The 22,092-nt window shown below is 39.6% G+C and overlaps 1 protein-coding gene across 5 annotated transcripts in view; it reads left to right on the top strand.

The window, feature by feature from the left end:
• The window catches only part of PRIM2 (DNA primase subunit 2), a 304,068-nt gene that overhangs the window by 48,775 nt on the left and 233,201 nt on the right, over positions 1 to 22,092 (top strand). For all 5 annotated transcript variants that reach the window (XM_069564045.1, XM_069564046.1, XM_069564043.1 and 2 more), the window contains 2 exons: positions 12,054 to 12,149; positions 14,947 to 15,084. In XM_069564045.1, the coding sequence (XP_069420146.1) occupies positions 12,054 to 12,149; positions 14,947 to 15,084 (234 nt within the window). The remainder of the gene's footprint in view (positions 1 to 12,053; positions 12,150 to 14,946; positions 15,085 to 22,092) is intronic.

Below are 22,092 nucleotides of genomic sequence, written 5' to 3'. Positions count from 1 at the left end.
GGAGGCCAATAGATCTCAACTCTCAGTGGGAGAGTCAAGGCGTTTGCCACCATCCTCAGTCCCCACAGTAGGTCACAAGGCGTTTGGGAAATGCATGCCCTCCACAGATCACAATGTTTACTATCCATGTAGGACCAATGTTTATTAAAAAACAGTGATAACTATTAACATCATGGTAATTGCTTTTCCCACAAATTGTTAACTTCATTATAAATGATTCCTAATTGTTTTGTTATATATAGGATACTTTAAACAGTCTTCTTATTGTTTCAATTAGGTTTTTACTATCAATATTTTAAATTAATTTTGTAGTAAATAATAAATATTAATATTTAATATTAATAGAACTAGAAGTTTTAATATTGTTAGATTATTACTTTTTATCTGCTATATAGATATGTTCCATTTTAAGAAAAACGGGTATTTGAAATCATTGATTTGTATTTATTGGTGATTACAGCCATGAAATTAAAAGACGCTTACTCCTTGGAAGGAAAGTTATGACCAACCTAGATAGCATATTCAAAAGCAGAGACATTACTTTGCCAACAAAGGTCTGTCTAGTCAAGGCTATGGTTTTTCCAGTAGTCATGTATGGATGTGAGAGTTGGACTGTGAGGAAAGCTGAGCGCCGAAGAATTGATGCTTTTGAACTGTGGTGTTGGAGAAGACTCTTGAGTCCCTTGGACTGCAAGGAGATCCAACCAGTCTATCCTAGAGGAGATCAGTCCTGGGTGTTCATTGGAAGGACTGATGGTAAAGCTGAAACTCTAATACTTTGGCCACCTCATGCAAAGAGTTGACTCATTGGAAAAGGCTCTGATGCTGGGAGGGATTGGGGGCAGGAGGAGAAGGGGACGGCAGAAGATGAGATGGCTGGATGGCATCACCAACTTGATGGACATGAGTTTGGGTAAACTCTGGGAGTTGGTGATGGACAGGGAGGCCTGGCATGCTGTGATTCATGGGGTTGCAAAGAATCGGACACGACTGAGCGACTGAGCTGACCTGACTGATGCCGTGCCCCTTCCCTCAAAGGATTTGAGGTGACTTGCAACAAGGCATGTGTGATAAGTATGTATAGAGACAAAATATAAATGGTAGTGGAGGATGCGGATCAAGAAAAAGGTAAGTCAGTAAGTGGTGTCCGCATCTGTACCGTGGCTGAAGCCCACACCCGGGAGTCTGTCTCTCCACCCCTCTATCTGCAGCCTGTCAGCCCTGCTGCCTCCCAGACACGCCTCAGCTCTGTCTACTTGTATTTTTCCTGATGTGCTTCCCTCTTTGAGGCCTGTATCTTTTCCCTATTGCCGGCTACCGGTAGAGCTCTTTCTCCCTCGGTACAGTTCCTTACAACACAATCCCTTCTCCATTCAGCACCAGAGCAAGCATAAAATCTCGGGGTAAGTCAGATCTGAGCTTTCCTCTGCCTCAAATTTCAGCGCAGTGCACCGTTGTTAGCACAAAGGCCTGTCCTGGCTTCAGGCCCTGTCTGCCCCACTCCGGCCCTAGCTTCATGGTCTCCCGTTCCTCTCGCCCACTAGGCTTCTTTCTCTCCATCACTTCAGCACGAGCTGTTACCTCTGCTTCGGATGCTCTTGTCATTCAAGTTTCCAATTAATTGTCACTTCTCCAGAGAGGCTTTAATTGACTACACAGCTGAAGTATAAATCTGTCCCATCCGGAGCACATCCCTTTGCTTTATTTTCACCATCGATCACAACCTGATAGTTTATTATTGTCTGAGTCACCCCATTAAAATATAAGCTGCTTGAAAGCAGTGTTTTTTTTTTTTTGGCTTGTTTAATAGCTAGATTCCATCTGCTGGAAATTGTGCTTGGTACATAGTAGGTCCTCAGTGTTTCAGAATGAGTGAATTCTACATGCAAAATAATCAAATGCTAGAATTGATGGCAGTATTTCTAGAACATGATACATTTATTTTAGAAAAGAAGATTCCTTTCCTGGTATTTACTGTTTTAGACTAGTGGTATGTTACAGAGTCATTAAAGGACCTTTTAAAGAAATACACACCTCTGTGCTTCAATCTGTAGGTCTAAATGGTACGAAGGATCTGTAATTTTGAAAAGCTCCACTGCAAATCTGAGGTATAGCCATGTTTAAGGACCAGGGCTTGAGAGAGCTGTGTGGATTCAAGGAGAAAACTGGCCAAACTGTTTATTAACATGAATGAATATTGATGCTTGAAAGTTTATAGAATAAATCTCTGGAAAGCATTTGTTTATCTCTTTGCTTTAGCAGCCAGGATAATGGCCTAGTGGTTTCAAAGTGGTGTGGCCAGGACGATCATTTGAGAGTGTGGGAAGGATGTAAGTAATACAACTTACACATTTTTAGTATTATTCCTTGTACATTTTAGGGGGGTGGACGGACATGTTTTCAGTACCTAATGTACAGTGATATGTATATGTAATTTATAAACATACTGGAATTACGTGCTCAAGATAATTTACTGATGAAAATGTGTGATTCAGAGAGGTGGGAGATGACTGGTCAGTCGAGATAGGTGGTGCTGTGTTAGCCAATGACCCCAGGCCTCAGAGACCGCTAAAAGGTTTGTTTCTTGCTCCTGCTCTGCATCTCCTGCGGGCCAGTGGTGGCCCTTCCCTGTGTCATCTGGGTGCTGTGACGCAGGTGGATTAAGCAGTCTTTGGAACTTCACCTTGCTGTGATGGAGGAAGGAGAGAACCTGGTTAATCACGTTTGCACAGCGCTGGCTTGGGAGTGACATGTGTCACTTCTGCTCATATTTCTCTGGCAAGTCGTGTGACTGCTTGTGAGTGCAGCAGGTAGCGGCTGTGTAACCCCCTCAGAGAGGGACTCTGCATGGGCGAGCAGAGGGCAGTCTACACAGCCAGCCTCCACCACCTGCTTGTTCAGTGTAGGGGCGTTTGCTGCTCCAGCAGCAAAACTCCTGACCCTTTCAGGAGTGCTGGCAGAGGGAGCCTGGTCTCCCTATTCTATGGTTTGATGAAGAATACCAAAAAGAAAAAGATACCACAGCCCAAATCTTTAATTGTTACTAAGAAGCATGTAAAACAGCATGATTATAAAATAGGAAAATATAACTTTATCAAAACTGTTAGAGCCCTGTGTAATTTTTTGCCTGAAAAAAGATTATACGACTACCCCGTATACCTTTTGAAACATTCAGGTACTTAGTATTTGGTGGGTAGTTGTGGAAAATAGAGGTTAAGGTGGGGGATTGTGAGTAGTGGTGGAAAGAAAACTTTAGGGCTCAAATGTTCAGGGTCTTTGCTGATTGACAGTTAACCAGACTGAAGGTGGAGCACCCCTGGAATAAAAAAGTAAGTCATTCTGGAAATGCAGTTCTTTTTAGAGCAATTTGTTATATACTTCTTTTCAGGAAGATGTTAATTTGGGAGGCATAATATACCTTGATTGTAAGATGCTGTAGTGATAGCCTAGCTAACTTTATTACTTATTTTGTACACCCCCCTAAATGGTAAGTTCTTAGAAACCAATTTATTTTCAGGAAGCATTTCACTTTATTTATTTACTTACTTGAAACATAGTTGACTCACAGTGTCCTATTAGTGTCAGTTGCATAGCATAATGATTCATTATGTACATTACAAAGTGATCACCACTATGCGTCTATTTACATCTGTCACCGTACGAAGTCATTACAGTAGTATTGACTATATTCCCTATGCTGTACATGGTATCGTCATGACATAACTAGAAGTTTGTACCTTTTAATTACCTTCACCTATTTGCCCTTTGCCCTGTCCTGCACCCCTCTGGCAAAAACTAGTTCATTCTCTGTATTGATGAGTCTGTTTCTGTTCTGTGTTTGTTCTCTTTCGGTTTTTAGATTCCACATGTAGGTTAGATCATATGGTATTTGTTGTTCTCTGACTTATTTCACTCTAGATCCACCCATGTTGTCACAGCAGAAAGATGTTGTTCATGGCTGAGTAATATTCCATCGTGTATGTATGCACCGCACCTTCTTTATCCTTTTGTCTGTCAGTAGGCACTTGGATTACTTCCATATCTTGGCTGTTGTAAATAATGCTGCATTGAACATGGGGGTGCATATATCTTTTGAGTTAGTGTTTTTGTTTTCTTTGGATAAATACCCATGAGTAGAATTGACATATTTTACAAAAGGTTCATTTTCAGTTTTTTAAGGAATCTCCTTACTGTTTTCCATAGTGGCTGCACCAGTTTGCGTTTCCACCAACAGTGTATTATTTGTCATGTTTTTGATAATAACCTTTCAGTAATATCTCTGGTTTCAATTTGCCTTTTCCTGGTGAGTAATGATGTTCAGCATCTTTTTATGTGCCTGTTGGCCATCTGTTTGTCTTCTTTGGAAGAGGTATCTATTTGGTTCGTCTGCCCATTTTTGTTTTGTTTTTCTTTTTATAAACCTGTTTATTCGTTTGGCTGCTCTCAGTCTCAGTTGTGGAATGCAAACTCTTAGTTACGGCGTGTGGGATCTAGTTCCCTGATGAGGGATTGAACACCAGCCCCCTGCATTGGGAGCACAGAGTCTTAGCCACTGGACCACCAGGGAAGTCCCCCCAGTTTTTAATCAAATTGTTTTTTGACATTAAGTTATATGAATTGTTCATATATTTTGGGTATTAATCCCTTATCAGTTATAACTTACAAATGTCTTCTCCCATTTAATAAGCAGCCTTTTTGTTTTGTTGATAGTTTTTCTTGTTCTGTACAAGCTTTTTGGTTTGATGTAGTCTCACATGTTCATGTCTGCCTTTGTCTTTTTTGCCTGGGATGACAGATCCAAAAAAAATTGCCAAGACTGATGTCAGAGAGCATACTGCCTTTGTTCTCTTCTGGGAGGTTTTTTTTTTAAATTAATTTATTTTAATTGGAGGCTAATTACTTTACAATATTGTAGGTTTTGCCATATATCGACATGAATTAGCCACGGGTGTACGTGTGTCCCCCATCCTGAACCCCTCTCCACCTCCCTCCCCACCTCATCCCCCTGGGTTGTCCCAGTGCACCAGCTTTGAGTACCCTGCTTCATGCATTGAACTTGCACTGATCATCTATTTCACATACGGTAATATACATGTTTCGATGATATTCTCTCAAATCGTTCCACCCTCGCCTTTTCCTACAGAGTCCAAAAGTCTGTTCTTTCTTCTGTGTCTCTTTTGCTGTCTTGCATATAGGGTCTTTCTAAATTCCATATATATGTGTTAATATACTGTATTGATATTTTTCTTTCTAACTTACTTCAGTTTGTATAATAGGCTCCAGTTTCATCCAGCTCATTAGAACTGATTCAAATGTATTGTTTTTAATGACTGAGTAATACTCCATTGTGTATATGTACCACAGCTTCCTTATCCATTCATCTGCTGATGGACATCTAGGTTGCTTCCCTGTCCTAGCTAGTGTAAACAGTGCTGCGATGAACATTGGGGTACACGTGTCTCTCTCAATTCTGGTCTCCTTGGTGTGTTTGACCATCAGTGAGATTGCTGGGTCATAAGGCAGTTCTGTTGTCAGTTTTTTAAGGAACCTGCACACTCTTCTTCATAGTGGCTGTACTAGTTTGCATTCCTAGCAGTGTAGGAGGGTTCCCTTTTCTCCACATCCTCTCCAGCATTTATTGTTTGTAGACTTGATGGCAGCCATGCTGACCCGCATGAGATAGTACCTTGTTGTGATTTTGATTTGCATTTCTCATAATAAGTGATGTTGAGCATCTTTTCATGTGTTTGTTAGCCATCAGTATGTCTTCTCTGGAGAAATACCTGTTTAGTTCTTTGGCCCACTTTTTGATTGGTGGTTTATTTTTCTGCTGTTGAGCTGCATGAGCTGCTTGTGTATTTTGGAGATTAATTCTTTGTCAGTTGTTTCATTTGCTGTTTTTTTCTCCCTTGCTTATAGTTTTCTTTGTTATGCAAAAGATTTTAGGTTTAATTAGGTCCCTTTGTTTATTTTTGTTTTTATTTCCATTATTCTGGGGGATGGGTCATAGAGTATCTTGCAGTGATTTATGTCAGCTAGTGTTCTGCCTATGTTTTCTTTTTGAGAGTTTTATAGTTTCTGGTCTTACATTTAGATCTTTAATCCACTTTGAGTTTATTTTTGTGTATGGTGTTAGAAAGTCTTTTACAGGTGATTGACAGTTTCCCCAGCACCACTTGTTAAAGAGATTGTCTTTTCTCCATTGTATATTTTTGCCTCCTTTGTCAAAGATAAGGTGTCCATAGGTGTGTGAATTTATCTCTGGGCTTTTTATTTTGTTCCATTGATATATATTTTATCTTTGTGCTAGTATCATACTGTCTTGGTGACTGTAGCTTTGTAGTACAGTCTGAAGTCTGGAAGGTTAATTCCTCCAGTTCCATTCTTCTTTCTCAAGATTGTTTTGGCTAGTTGAGGTTTTTTTCTATTTCCATACAAATTGTGAAATTATTTGTTCTAGTTCTGTGAAAAATACCTTTGGTATCTTGACAGGGATTGCATTGAATGTATAGATTGCTTTGGGTAATATACTCATTTTCACTATATTGAGTCTTCCAATCCATGACAGTAGTTTATTTCTCTATCTATTTGTGTAATCTTTGATTTCTTTCACCAGTATTTTATTGTTTTCTATATATAGGTCTTGGAGAAGGCAGTGGCACCCCACTCCAGTAATCTTGCCTGGAAAATCCCATGGACAGAGGAGCCTGGTGGGCTGCAGTCCATAGGGTCGCTAAGAGTCGGACACGACTGAGCAACTTCACTTTTACTTTTCACTTTCATGCGTTGGAGAAGGAAATGGCAACCCACTCCAGTGTTCTTTCCTGGAGAATCCCAGGGATGGTGGGAGCCTTGTGGGCTGCCGTCTATGGGGTCACACAGAGTTGGACACGACTGAAGCGACTTAGCAGCAGTAGCAGCAGCATATATAGGTCTTTTGTTTATTTAGGTAAATTTATTCCTAAGTATTTTATTCTTTTTCTTGCAATGGTGAATGGGGTTGTTTCCTTAATTTCTCTTTCTGTTTTTTTCACTGTCAGTGTATAGGAATGTAAGGGGTTTTATGCTTTCTGGTCTTACATTAAAGTCTTTAACCCATTTTCAGTTTTTTTTTTTTTTATGTGGTGTTAGAAAATGGCCATTTCATTCTTTTGTATGTAGTTGTCCAGTTTTCCCAACACCATTTATTGAAGAGACTGTCTTTCCCCTGTTGTAAATTCTTGGCTCCTTTGTAGTAAATTAATTGATCAGAAAAGTGTGGGCTTATTTCTGGACTCTGCATTCTGTTCTGCTGATCTGTTTGTTTTTGTGGCAGTACCATATTATTTTGATTACTGTAGCTTTGTAGTACAGTTGGAAATCAGGAGCATGATATTCATTCCAATTTTTTTTTCTTTCTCAAGATTGCTTTGGCTATTTGGGTTCTTTTGTGACTCCACACAAATGTTAGGGCTTATTCTAGTTAGGACTGTTTAGGACTGTTCTAGTTCTGTGAAAAATGCTATTCTTGGCATTTTGGTATTTTTTGGTATTTGGTATTTTGATAGGGATTGCATTGACTATAGATTTTTGGGAGTATTATGAACATTTTAATAATATTTATTCTTTCATTCCATGATCATCTAATGTATTTCCAATTGCTTATATTGTCTTCACTTTCATCACTGTCTTACTGTTTTCAGAGTACAGGTCTTTAGCCTCATGGGTTAAATTTATTTCCAGATATTATCTTTATTTTGATGCAAAATGGGATTTGCCTAATTTCTTTTTCTGATAGTTATTAGTGTGCAGAAAAGTGTTAGACTCCTGAGACTCCAGTCTCAATTCAAATTATATGCCAGAGTTAAACCAAAACATCTTTGTTGTTCAACTGCTAAGTCATGTCCAACTCTTTGTAACCCCACAGACTATAGCATGCAAGGCTCCTCTGTCCTTCACTACCTCCCAGAGTTTGCTCAGACTCATATCCATTGAGTCGGTGATGCCATCCAGCCATCTAATCCTCTTCCTTCTCCTCCTGCCTTCAATCTTTCCCAGCAGCAGGGTCTTTTCCAATGAGTCAGCTCTTCGCTTCAGGTGACCAAAGTTTTGGAGCCTCAGCATCAGTCCTTCCAGTGAATACTCAGGGTTGATTTCCTTTAGGATTGACTGGGTTGATCTCCTTGCAGTCCAAGGGACTCTCAAGAGTCTTTTCCAGCACCATAGTTCAAAAACAGCAGCTCTTTGGTGCTCAACCTTCTTTATGGTTCAACTCTCACATCTGTACATAACTACTGTAAAAACCATAGCTTTACTGTACGGACCTTTGTCAGCAAAGTGATGTCTCTGCTTTTGTTAGTACAGTGGTGAGTATCCTTGCCTGTCACTCAGGAGACTGGGGTTTGATTCCCCAATGGGGAGGCAACATGCCTTTTGGGCTTCTCTGGTGACTCAGACAGTAGAGAATCCGCCTGCAATGTAGGAGACCCAGGTTCGATCCCTGGATTAGGAAGATGCCCTGGAGAAGGGAATCACAACCCATTCCAGTATTCTTGCCCATAGAATTTCATGGACAGAGAGAGGAGTCTTGTGGACTACTATCCATAGGGGTTGCAAAGAGTTGGACACGACTGAGCGACTAACACTAACTAACTAGGTTTGTCATAGCTTTTCTTCCAAGGACCAAGCGTCTTAATATCATGGCTGCAGTCACCACCCACAGTGATTTTGGACCCAAGAAAATAAAATCTGTCATAGTTTCCATTGTTTCCCCATCTATTTGCCATGAAGTGACGGGACCAGATGGGACTGGATGCCATGATCTTGGTTTTTTGAATGTTGAGTTTTAAGCCAGCTTTTTCACTCTCCTCTTTCACCTCCATCAAGACTCTCTTTAGTTCCTCTTCACTTTCTGCCATTAGGGTCATGTTATCTGCATATCTGAGGTTATTGATGTTTTTCCTGGCAATTTTGATTTCAGCCTGGCATTTTGCATGGCATACTCTGTATAAGTTAAATAAGAGGGTGACAATATATAGTCTTGACATACTCTTTTCCCAGTTTTGAATTAGTGGTGGTGAAGTATTAGTGGTGCTTATATTGCTGTGGAATTTGTTCAGTTAAAATCCCAGATATTATTATGACAAACATCTGTATGTTCAGAGTTCCCTAACTCTTTGCTGCTGTAATAAGTGATTGTAAAAGAGACGTGATTGATTAATACATTTGGTGTCAACTTTAGTATTGCCAGATCCTGTGAAAACCATTTGGGCAAAAAAAAAAAAATCCATAGAGTCGCTTATGATTATCCCCATTAATGGTGGGAAGAACAGGCATGTATATTAACTTTTTATATAATTTAAAATTAATAAGTATTCTTTGCACATATTTGAAGTATTTTTGTATTTAAACTGGAAATCACTTAATAAAGATTATCATGAAGATGTACAAATTTCTTGTTCCCTTTTGCCGTGTCTCCCCTGTCAGTTTCTTACTTTATCAGTTATTTTTCTGTTTTGACTTTCCTTGGCACTGTCTGTCCCTGTATATTCTAGAAGCAACACAGACACATAAGCTATTGTGACTTTGCTTGAGAGCATATTGAATCTGCAGGTTAATTTGAGGAGAATTGGTATAGTATCATTTATTCTGGTGCATGTTTATATGTCTCTCTGTTATTTAGGTTTTCTCCGGTTTTCTTCAGTTAGGTTTTATAGTTTTTTTTCTGGGGCCTTACATATTCTTTGTTAAATTTATTTTGTTACTAGTTTTAATCTTGTTATGAATGGTTCAGTTCAGTTAGTTGCTCAGTCGTGTCCGACTCTTTGCGATGCCATGGATGGCAGCATGCCAGGCCTCCCTGTCCATCACCAACTCCCGGAGAGTACTCAAACTTGTGTCCCTTGAATTGGTGATGCCATCCAACCATCTTATCTTCTGTCATCCCCTTCTCCTCCTGACTTCAGTCTTTCCCAGCATCAGGGTCTTTTCTAATGAGTCAGTTCTTCGCATCAGGTGGCCAAAGTATTGGAGTTTCAGCTTCAGCATCAGTCCTTCCAGTGAATATTCAGGACTGATCTCTTTTGGTTTTACCAATCTGGTTTCCATTCATGGAGCCTTGTTTCCTTGTGTGTTTGTTTTCTCTGTGTGCTAGAGATTGTATTTGGAGGAGTGTACTGAGCTTTAGGAGAATTGTATCTTTGTTTGGAAAGGTTTTTATTTGCTCCTTTCATTAGTCTGTGGGTGCAGCTGGTCAGGATACTGTTTATTTCCATCCAGAATCTGAGATCCCTGGATGCTGTGCTGAAGATCCTTACCGAGACTGATTAGCTTCCGGTGCCCCCTCCTCACTCCTCCTGGGTTTAAGAGAGAAGAGACAGTCTACCCGTTGTGGTAGAATCACTTTGAAGTTGCTTCACCAGAATTAGCCAATATAAAAGCCTCTCTTTCTCTCATAATTTTTTTTTGGCCTCACTGTGAGGTTTGCAGGTCTCAGTTCCCTGACCAGGGGTTGAACACGAGGCCGTGGCAGGGAAAGCGCCGCGTCTTCAGCACTAGGCCACCCGTCTGATACTCTCTTTTTATCTCTGCCACTTTGTCAAGTCACTTTTTACACTTTCTCGTTCATGCAGATATCATTATCCTTGTCTTTTATAATCCTCACACAGTGATTATGTATGTACTTTATGAATCTTTTTGTTTTTGCTCATGAAGTGATGTTTTGCTGTTTGCTTTGTTGTAGAATACAGTGTGCTTGGTACAGTATTTGTAAACGTGTTTGCAGAAATCCTTTGAGGCATGCTGCAGATGTCCTTTGCTCACAGAGGATTTGAGCTTCTGTCAGGTGTCTGGGGCCTTTGAATCAGGGATGACCTTAAAACAAGTTCAATGCTTGGGATTTCTCTAATGACCTGCAGTGTTAGAGCAGGAGCATCTCTTATTAATGATATCCCACCTTAAGAGGGCCCAACTCTATGTACTAATCTTCTGTGCCTAAAAGAAGATGCGTTAACATTTTCTGTCAGTGTACTTTCTCTGATTTCTGTGAGAAGCTGATCTGAATAGGATGATTTGCTTTGCTTAAACATCACATTGTACTGTACTTTCACCAAACACCTGTTCTGGGCATTTAGGCTTTTAAAAATTATTATAAACAGCATTGTGATAAAAGAAAATTTCCCAATTTGTGTATTTGTTCTCTTATTAAGATTAATTCTAGAAGTGAAATTGTTAGCATCAGTGTATTTTAAAGCTTATTTATGTGTATTGTCAAAGTACCGTATGCAAGGATTGTCCCAACCCTGTGGATTTTAATGTTTTCCATTTTAATAGGTAGAAAATAATATCACATTGTTATTTTAATTTACTTTCATTATTTTCAGTTATATGAATCTTGGCTTTGCTTTACTTTTGGGTTATTAGTTTTTATGCCCTACTACCTTGGGGTTTATTGAGAGTAACTCAGATGTCACATGATACAAATATGTCCCACAGTTTATCATTTATAATTTATCTTCATTTGTAGATCTTTTCTTTTTCTGTATAGAAGTTTACAATTTTTATCTTGTCATATCCATCAGTGTTATTTTTCAAAGCCATAATTAGTCAGCGATAGTAGACTGTAGTTGTTCTTACAAAAACTAGTGTTTTATTTAAATTTGAAATTGTTTTATGTGGCTAGAAAATTCCACTTAGTTCAAATAGGTATTTTAATAAATTAACATAACTCCACATTGAGGTAATGTTCATTTTTTTGTTTGTATTACCTTAATTTTTATTATAATTTCTTTTGTTTCATACTATAATACTTTCTGTTTCTCTGCTACTGTTCTTTTGGTATGTGTCCTCAGAAATTGGCAGAGTAGGAATTTGAAAGTATATTGAATTTGAGTTTTCGTCCATATTTTGGTTTCATTAATGATTATAAAATCACCTAGTAATTGTATTAGGAATGATTTGAGATATCAGGGTTTCAAGAGTTTTAAAAAAGTATAGAATCTTCACTAGAACAGGAAGTACTTTATTGAAACTGAATGCAGAGTTTTAATTTTTAAATGACATATGTTTCCTTCTAGATAAGTGATGAAGAAAAGGCTCTCCGAGAACAGGATATTGTGGCTTCATCGCCCAGCTTGGGTGGGGCTCCGTCGGGTCTGGAGTCAGTCTATAAGGTAGGTGCACTGTTAGAGCACTTCCGAGGGTCCATGCTGCTTAACTGGTGCATTTGTGAAGCCTCTGGGGCGCAGCCTCGCCCCTCCTGCTCTGAGGTTGTTTTTACCCGCTGCTGTGCTCAAGGCTGCGCTGCAGCAACACTGGGTCTTGCCTGGGTGCTGAACTACTTGCGGCCAAGCTCTCCTCCCTGTGTGCAGTCTTGCCTCTCACATGCAGGGTGGTGGCAGGGGATGCGTTTCTCATGGGGCAGCGATGCTAAAGAGCCCCCAGGGTTTCTACCCCTCAGCGGTGTTCTGGACCTGGCAAGCGTCATGACATGTACTGAAGGCTCAGTCTCACGAGAAAAGAGCCTCTGCTGGAGCCACCTGTTCAGACTTCCTGCTCCAGTCCTTCCCAGGATTATGGAAATAAACCCTCTTCCTGCCTCCTTGTGTCCTGTGTCACCCCACACGGAGCTGCGTCACTGCTGCTTTTTGCGGCTGCGGGACTGCCACGTGGGTCCGCCTTGTTGCTTCAACCAAGCGGTGAATGGTTTCAGGGCAGGAACTGTATGGTAGATGTAGAAATGTGTAAACTAATCAGAAACTGTCTGCAAAAACACATGATCTGATTATTGTGTGGTGTCATTGAATACACTGAAGAATTATGGCCATACACATTTAACTCTTCCATAAAACTTGAGCCAGTAGGTTATATGGGGAGTCTTTTCTCTTTTTTTGTTTTAACCTAATTTTTTACCTCATTTTTAAGAAGTAGAAAAACTATTGAAGAGTAAGGATGACTTTTTTCAACTTATTAATACTGTTAAAATTTTATGGTAGTTTATAAGACTTTAAAAAATGTAAGTAGAATAGGAAAACAATAGAATGGGAAAGACTAGAGATCTCTTCAAGAAAATTAAAAGATACCAAGGGAACATTTCATGGAAAGATTAGTTCAATAAAGGACAGAAATGATATGGACGTGACAGAAGCAGAAGATATTAAGGAGAGGTGGCAAGAATACACAGAAGAATTGTACAAAAAAGATCTTCAAGCTGGTTTTAGAAAAGGTAGAGGAACCAGAGATTAAATTGCCAACATCTGCTGGATCATCGAAAAAGCAAGAGAATTCCAGAAAAACATCTATTTCTGCTTTATTGACTATGCCAAAGCCTTTGACTGTGTGGACCACAATAAATTGTGGAAAATTCTTCAAGAGATGGGAATACCAGACCACCTGACCTACCTCTTGAGAAACCTGTATGCAGATCAGGAAGCAACAGTTAGAACTGGACATGGAACAACAGACTGGTTCCAAATAGGAAAAGGAGTACATCAAGGCTGAATATTGTCACCCTGCTTATTTAACTTATATGCAGAGTACATCATGAGAAACACTGGGCTGGAAGAAGCACAAGCTGGAATCACGATTGCCAGAAGAAATATCAATAACCTCAGATATGCAGATGACACCACCCTTATGGCAGAAAGTGAAGAGGAACTAAAGAGCCTCTTGATGAAGGTGAAAGAGGAGAGTGAAAAAGTTGGCTTAAAGCTCAACATTCAGAAAACGAAGATCATGGCATCTGGTCCCATCACTTCATGGGAAATAGATGGGGAAACAGTGAGAGACTTTATTTTTCTGGGCTCCAAAATCACTGTAGATGGTGATTGCAGCCGTGAAATTAAAAGATGCTTGCTCCTTGGAAGAAAAGCAATGCCCAGCCTAGACAGGATATTAAAAAGCAGAGACATTACTTTGCCAACAAAGGTCTGTCAAGGCTATGGTTTTTCCAGGGGTCATGTATAGATGTGAGAGTTGGACTGTGAAGAAAGCTGAGTGCCGAAGAATTGATGCTTTTGAACTGTGGTGTTGGAAAAGACTCTTGAGAGTCTCCTTGGACTGCAGGGAGGTCCAACCAGGCCATCCTAAAGGAGATCAGTCCTGGGTGTTTGTTGGAAGGTCTGATGCTGAAGCTGAAAGTCCAATACTTTGGCCACCTCATGCGAAGAGCTGACTCATTTGAAAAGACCCTGATGCTGGGAAAGATTAAGGGCAGAAGGAGAAGGGGACGACAGAGGATGAGATGGTTGGATGGCATCACCGATTCAATGGACATTAGTTTGGGTGGGCTCTGGGAGTTGGTGATGGACAGGGAGTCCTGGTGTGCTGCGATTCACGGGGTCACAAAGAGTCGGACACGACTGAGCGACCGAACTGAACTGAACTGAAATAGAATAGTATTCAGTTAAAAAAAAAATGTTTATTGGCAAATAATTATTTTAAAGGCAAAGCTGGACATTTATTATTATTTCCTTTTCTTAGTATTGAGATTAACTTTTCTAATATATTCCTGTGGAGAAAGAGTGGGTGGAAACATAGGTGAAGAAATTTGGAACCACTTTACTTACTAGCAGTTTTTAGCACTGAGCATACTGTATATACATTGGATTCTACTTGATGCAGAAAATATGTTGTATGAGGGCAGTGTGATGTACTTAGAGGGCTTGAGCTTAGAGTTTGAAATTCTAGTGACTATAATTTGTAAATTGGTAAGAATAGAAATAATCCATTCTAACTTGGCTTATCCATTTTTGAAAGATCTACTCTGAAGCAAAACCTTTTTTGGCCTGCCACTCCTTCCTAATGCTGTTGTTTACTCACAGGGAGTACAAATTGATCTTGCTTTTTTGTTGTTTGTTTTTGATCTGCTGGCACTGATGACTTTTTCAAAGGAGGCATTTTGTTTAGATTCCTTAGTGATGAAGGAGAATTTTGTAATGACTTATTTTCCATGTTCCACTCTGAATTCAGATCCCTTTTGCTGAAGCTTTGGATTTATTCCGAGGAAGGAAAGTCTATTTGGAAAATGGCTTTGCTTATGTACCACACAAGGATATTGTCGCGATCGTCCTGAATGAGTTTAGAACCAAGCTGTCTAAGGCTTTGGCTGTAAGTATTTAGTTTCCATATTCACTTCATTTCCATATGTTCATGTTTGCAATTACATACTCTCGATTGATTTGTTCTGTACTTCTTAAGAAGTAATATAATTATTATAATGATACTGAGATTGCTTGTGTTATTTATAGAACTCCTAAGTTTTAATTTTTTTAAGGATTTATTTTATTGAAGTATAGTTGATTTACCGTGTTCTGTTAATTTTGCTCTTCAGCAAAATGACTCAGTTATGCATATATATATATTCTTTGTTTTGTTCCTTTCCACTGTAGTTGATCACAGGATATTGACTATAGTTCCCTGTGCTATACAGTAAGACCTAGATATTTATCTATTCTATATGTAATAGTGTGTGTCTGATAATCCCGAACTCCCGATCCATCTCTCCTCCTTGGTGATCACAAGTCTATTCTCTATATCTGTGAATCTGTTTCTGTTTCGTTTGTTGTTGTTCAGTTGCTCAGTATTGTCCAACCTTTGCAACCTGTGGACTGCAGCATGCCAGCCTTCCCTGTCCTTTACTATCTCCTGAACTTTGCTCAAATTAATTTCCATTGAGTTGGTGATGCCATTCAACCATCTCATCCTCTGTCATCCCCTTCTCCTCCTGCCCTCAGTCTTTCTCAGCATCAGGGTCTTTTCCAGTGAGTCAGCTCTTCGCATCAGGTGACAAAAATTTTGGAGCCTCAGCATCAGTTCTTCCAATGAACACTCAGGGTTGATTTCCTTTAGGATTGACTGGTTTGATCTCCTTGCAATCCAAGGGACTCTCAAGAGTCTTCTTTAGCATCACAGTTCAAAAGCATCAGTTCTTCAATGCTCCGCCTTCTTTATGGTCCAACTCTCACATGCATACATCCCTACTGGAAAAATCATAGCTATGACTATATGGACTATTGTTGGCAAACTGATGTCTGCTTTTTAATATGTTGTCTAAGTTTGTCACAGCTTTTCTTCCAAGGAGCAAGCGTCTTTTAATTTCATGGCTGCAGTCATTGTCTGCAGTGATTTTGGAGCCCAAGAAAATAATGTTTGTCACTGTTTCCATTGTTTCTCCATCTATTTACCATGAAATTGTGGGACTGGATGCCATGATCTTTGTTTTTTGAATGTTGAGTTTTAAGGCAGCTTTTTCACTCTCCTTTTTCTCTTTCTTCACGATGTTCTATTTATCCTCTTTACTTTCTGCCATAAGGGTGGTGTCATCTGCATGTCTGAGATTATTGATATTTCTCCTGGCAATCTTGATTCCAGCTTGTGATTCATCCAGCCAAGCATTTCACATAATATACTCGGCATAAAAGTTAAATATGCAGAGTGACAATATACAATCTTGGTGTACTCCTTTCCCAGTTTTGAAACAGTTCATTTTTCCATGTCTGGTTCTAACTGTTGCTTCTGAATACAGATTTTCCAGGAGGCAGGTAAGGTCGTCTGGTAGTCCTATCTCTTTAACAATTTTTCAGTTTGTTGTGATCCATACACTCAAAGGCTTTAGCATAGTCAGTGAGGCAGAAGTAGATGTTTTTCTGGAATTCTCTTGCTTTTCCTATGATTTAGCAGAGGTTGGCAATTTGATCTCTTGTTCTTCTGCCTTTTCTAAATCCAGCTTGAACGTCTGGAAGTGCTTGGTTCACATATTGTTGAAGCCTAGCTTGAAGGATTTTGAGCATTACTTTGCTAGCATGTGAAATGGGTGCAATTGTGGGCTTCCCTGGTGGCTCAGAGGGTAGAGTGTCTGCCTGCAGTACGGGAGACCCGGGTTCAATCCCTGTGTCAGGAAGATCCCCTGGAGAAGGAAATGGCAACCCACTCCAGTACTCTTGCCTGGAAAATTCCATGGACAGAGGTGCCTGGTAGGATATAGTCCATGGGGTCTCGAAGAGTTGGACACGACTGAGCGACTTTACTTTCACTTTCACTTGAACATTCTTTGGCTTTGACCTAGATGAGTTCATTTGTGTTATATTTTAGATTCCACATATAAATGATGTCACGTGATATTTGTCTTTTTCTTTCTCATCTGTAGCAGCCATCCATGTTGTTGCAAGTGGCATTATTTCATATATATGTTTTTAATGACTGAGTGGTATTTCATTGTATATGCATAGCACATTTTCTTTATCCATTCCTCTGTCAGTAAACATTGAGGTTGTTTCTATCTCTAAGCTACTGTAAATAAGTGATGCTATGAATATAGGGGTGCATAGATCGTTTTGAATTAAGATAGATCTTTTTCTGGGTATATACCTAGAGGGGGTTTGCTGGATCATAAGGCAATGCTATTTTAAATTTTCTGAGGAAACTCCGTGCTGTTTTTCATAGTGGCTGTACCAACTTACATTCCCACGAATGATTCCCTTTTCTCCACACCCTCTTCAGTATTTGTTGTTTTTTTAGACTTTTTAAATGATGGGTATTCTGACTGATTTGAGGTGATAACCTCACTCTAGTTTTGATTCACATTTCTCTAGTAATTAGTGATGTTGAGCATCTTTTCATGTGCTTCTTGGCTATCTGTTTGTATTCTTTGGAGAAATGTCTGTTTGGATAGTCTGCCCATTTTTTGATTGGGTTACTTGTTTTTTTTTTTTTTTTGTTATTGTTATTGAGTGGTATGAGTGGTTTATATTTTGGAAATTAAGTCCTTCTTCATTGCATCATTTGCAAATATTTTCTCCCAGCCAGTCCATTGGTTGCATTTCTGTTTTGTTTATGGTTTCCTTTACTATGGTAAAGTTTATAAGGGTGATTAGGTCCCATTAGTTTATTTTTAGTTTTATTTCTATGACATTGGGAGGCTAACCTAAAAACTGAAAACAGTGGTACAGTTTATGTCAACGAATGTTTTGCCTGTGTTCCATTCTAAGAGTTTCTTGTTGTCATGTCTTATATTTAAATCTTTGAGTAGATTTTTATTTGTTTCTCAGTTCAGTTCAGTCGCTCAGTCGTGTCTGACTCTTTGCGACCTCATGAGTCGCAGCACACCAGGCCTCCCTATCCATCACCAACTCCCAGAGTTCACTCAAACTCATGTCCATCGAGTCAGTGATGCCATCCAGCCATCTCATCCTCTGTCGTCCCCTTTTCCTGCCCGCAGTCCCTTCTAGCATCAGGGTCTTTTCCAGTGAGTCAACTCTTTGCATGAGGTGGTGAAAGTACTGGAGTTTCAGCTTCAGCATCAGTCCTTCCAATAAATATTCAGGACTGATTTCCTTTAGGATAGACTGGTTTGATCTCCTTGCAGCCAAAGGGACTCTCAAGAGTCTTCTCCAACACCATAGTTCAAAAGCATCAATTCTTCGGCACTCAGCTTTCTTCACAGTCCAATTCATGGTTAATTTTGTCATTTTTTCTTTCTTCTGATAATGTTGATGGTGAGATGACTAATTTTGTGAGCAATCTCTGTTTCTTCAAGGTTGTGCCTTTTTTCCCTTGGAGATGGATGTCGTGTATGTCCGTTAACAGTTAGTGGTGCCTGTGGTAAATAAAACCCATAGATTTCTGTTCTAAATTGGAATTTTGTGTCAGTAGAGGGCAATGTAGAAGAAAGTCTTTATATTTAAGTACTAAAAGCAGTGCTAGGTTAACACTGCTGGGTGAAATTGTTAAACAAGTACCATAATCAGTGCTTTTTAAGAGACTTGTTAAAAACAGACACTTAAGCGATCATATCTTAAAAATACACACATTTTTCAGTGGTATTGTCTGTTAATCTGAGTCTGGTTTTCTTTTGTACTTTTTTGGGGTACTTTTTGAGTGCTTAATGTCTAGTACATAACTTCAAAGTTAAATGCTGTCACTGTTGTCTCACATGCTAGCAAAGTAATGCTCAAAATTCTCCAAGCCAGGCTTCAACAGTACATGAACTGTCAAATTCCAGATGTTGAAGCTGAATTTAGAAAAAGCAGAGGAACCAGAGATCAAATTGCCAACATTCATTGGATCATTGAAAAAGCAAGAGAGTTCCAGAAAAACATACTTCTGCCTCACTGACTATGCCAAAGCCTTTGACTGTGTGGGTCACAACCAGTTGTGGAACATTCTTCAAGAGATGGGAATACCAGACTACCTTCCCTGTCTCCTGAGAAATCGATATGCAGGTCAAGAAGCAACAGAACTGGACTTGGAACAACGAGCTGGTTCCAAATTGGGAAAGGAATACGTCAAGGCTGTATATTGTGACCCTGCTTATTTAACTTATATGCAGAGTACATCATGAGAAATGCTGGGCTGGATGAATCACAAGCTGGAATGAAAATTGCCAGGAGAAATAACAATAAGCTCAGATTTTCAGATGACACCACCCTTATGGAAGAAATCGAAGAAGAACTAAAGAGCCTCTTGATGAAAGTGGAAGAAGAGAGTGAAAAAGCTGCCTGAAAACTAAACATTCAAAAAACAAAGATCATGACATCTGGTCCCATCACCTCATGGCGAATAGATGGGGAAACAATGGAAACTGTGACGGGCTTTATTTTCTTGGGCTCCAAAATCACTGCAGGTGATAACTGCAGCCATGAAATTAAAAGATGCTTGCTTCTTGGGAGAAAAACTGTGACCAACCTAGACCAACATACTAAAAAGCAGAGACATTACTTTACTGACAAAGGTCCGTCTAGTCAAAGCTATGGTTTTTCCAGTGGTGATGTATGGATGTGAGACTTGGACTATAAAGAAACCTGAGCACTGGGGAATTGATGCTTTTGAACTGTTGTGTTGGGGAAGACTCTTGAGAGTCCCTTGGACTGCAAGGAAATTCAACCAGTCCATCCTCAAGGAAATCAGTCCTGAATGTTCATCGGAAGGACTGATGTTGAAGTTGAAACTCCAATACTTTGGTCACCTGATGTGGAGAACTGACTCACTGGAAAAGACTCTGATGCTGGGAAAGATTGAAGGCAAGAGGAGAAAGGGATGACAGGGGATGAGGTAGTTGGATGGCATCACCGACTCTGTGGATTTGAGTTTGAACAAGCTCCGGGTGGTGGTGATGCACAGGGCAGCCTAGTGTGTTGCAGTCCATGGGGTCTCAGAGTCAGATACGAGTGAGCGACTGAACTGAACTGAATGTCTAGTACATAGCTTCAAAGTTGTGTCGCTTTTTTTAAGCTTTACTGATTACAATATAAGCAAATGCCAACCTTTCCTTTTGAATTAAAACTTACATTATTTTCTGGTATAAATAATTTTGTTTCCTGACCCTGGGGTTACCTGCACCTATACAGTTTAGCTATATCAGCATTTGGAAACACTAAAATACTAACTTTGTATTAAATGAGGCCATTTATGAAATCACATAGCATATTGGGTGCTCTTCCTCTCCTTCCTCCTATGTGTATCTGTGTGTGTGTTTTGTCGTCAGTAAAGTTATGTTCTCAAACAGTTTCTGTTTTATAAAATAATTTTATTCGTTTGTTTTTGGCTGTGCTGGGTCTTCATTGCTGTGTGGACTTTTCTCTTGTTGTCGGGCCTGGGCTTCTCATTGCACGGTGTCTTGTTGTGGAGCACAGGTTCTGGGGTGTGCAGGCTTCAGCTGTTGGCGTGAGGGCTCAGTGGTTGCGGCTCCTGACCACTCAGGCATCAGCTCAGCAGTTGTGGTGGACTGGCTTAGTTGCTCCGGGCCATGTGGGTTCTTCCTGGGTCAGGGATTGAACCTGTGCCTCCTGCATTGGCAGGCAGATTCTTTACCACTAGGAGTCACCAAGGAAGCTCCTTAAGTAGTTTCTTGATGGTTTACTAGCAATTTCTACTGTGACTTACCCTGCATCATCATGTACTTACAGATAAGGGCTGTGCCTTTCACAGCTGAAAGTCTCTCTGGAGACACTGATGTCTGTCTATTGACTGGCTGCCCCTCTTCTTTTATTATGATTGGTTTTGTTCTTTCTCTCTCTCTCTCTAGCAACATTTTGGGCAGCACTTCTTTGTGTGAGGCAGGTGTCTAATTTCTAGGACATTGGGCATCTCTAGCTGTCATCCACTAAATGCCAATACTGGCCTTCTAGCCCTATGACAGCCAGAAATACCACCATGAATTTCAGGAAGCTTGTGGTGCCACCTTGAACTGATCATGGCTATTTCCTTCTTGTTTCCAAATTGTGCATGTGAGACAGTGCAGTTCTGACTGAAAATATGAGAAGTTGTTGAGGGGAGCTTTTGAAAAACGTTTTCCTTGCTGATAAAAATGGGCTAAAAGACCTTGTATATTTGCTGTTCAGTGTATCTTCCCAATAATCTAAAGTACACAGAAGGGTATGTGGCAATTATTTGCAAATTTTATAAATTTTTTCTTTCTGGGTAGAATATGGAGATCTAAATGTACTGAGATTAAAGATAAAACAATGAGTTCTTAAGTTAGTAATTTTTCCAACAAATTTCACTTAAGCTTTGTATTTTCTTGGTAAGAAATACAGCACGTGAACTTTGAATTCGTTTCTTCTGCTGTCCTTCCTGCTCATTCATTCTTCTTCCAACATACTTTTTAAAAAGGTTAATAAATTTTTGGAATTTTGAAACAATGAGAAACTTACAGAAAAGGTACAGGTAAAGAAACAGTAACTTTTCCCCTAAACATTTGAGAGTAAGTTCTCAGTGTAAGATCTCATTATCCCCAGTACTTTAGTATGTAATTTCTATAAATAAGGATGTCTTCCCATATAATCACAAGTTTAGCTGTCAAAACAAAAGCTTAGTGCCAATACATGGCTGTCGTCTCAGACCTCGTTCAGTTTTCACTACTTGTCCCAGTCATGTCCTTTATTTCAAAAAGATCTAATGTAAATCGCAAGCACTGTTCGCTCAGGCCACATTAGTTTCCTTTGGTCTGGAAGGGGTTCTTAATTTCTCCTTTACTTATGTGACTTCGCTGTTTTTGAGCATTACAGGCTAGGTATTTGTAGAATCTTTCTCGGTTCAGATTTGTTGTTTCTGCATGTTTAGAGTATAGTTATAAATCTTGAGCAGGAATATCATAGAAGTGATGCTGTGTTCTTTTCA

This window comes from Ovis canadensis, chromosome 20 (genome assembly GCF_042477335.2).
Source record: "Ovis canadensis isolate MfBH-ARS-UI-01 breed Bighorn chromosome 20, ARS-UI_OviCan_v2, whole genome shotgun sequence".
Lineage (NCBI taxonomy): Eukaryota > Metazoa > Chordata > Mammalia > Artiodactyla > Bovidae > Ovis > Ovis canadensis.
Note: the sequence above shows the minus strand (reverse complement) of the source record. Positions and strands in the feature narration are given on the sequence as shown.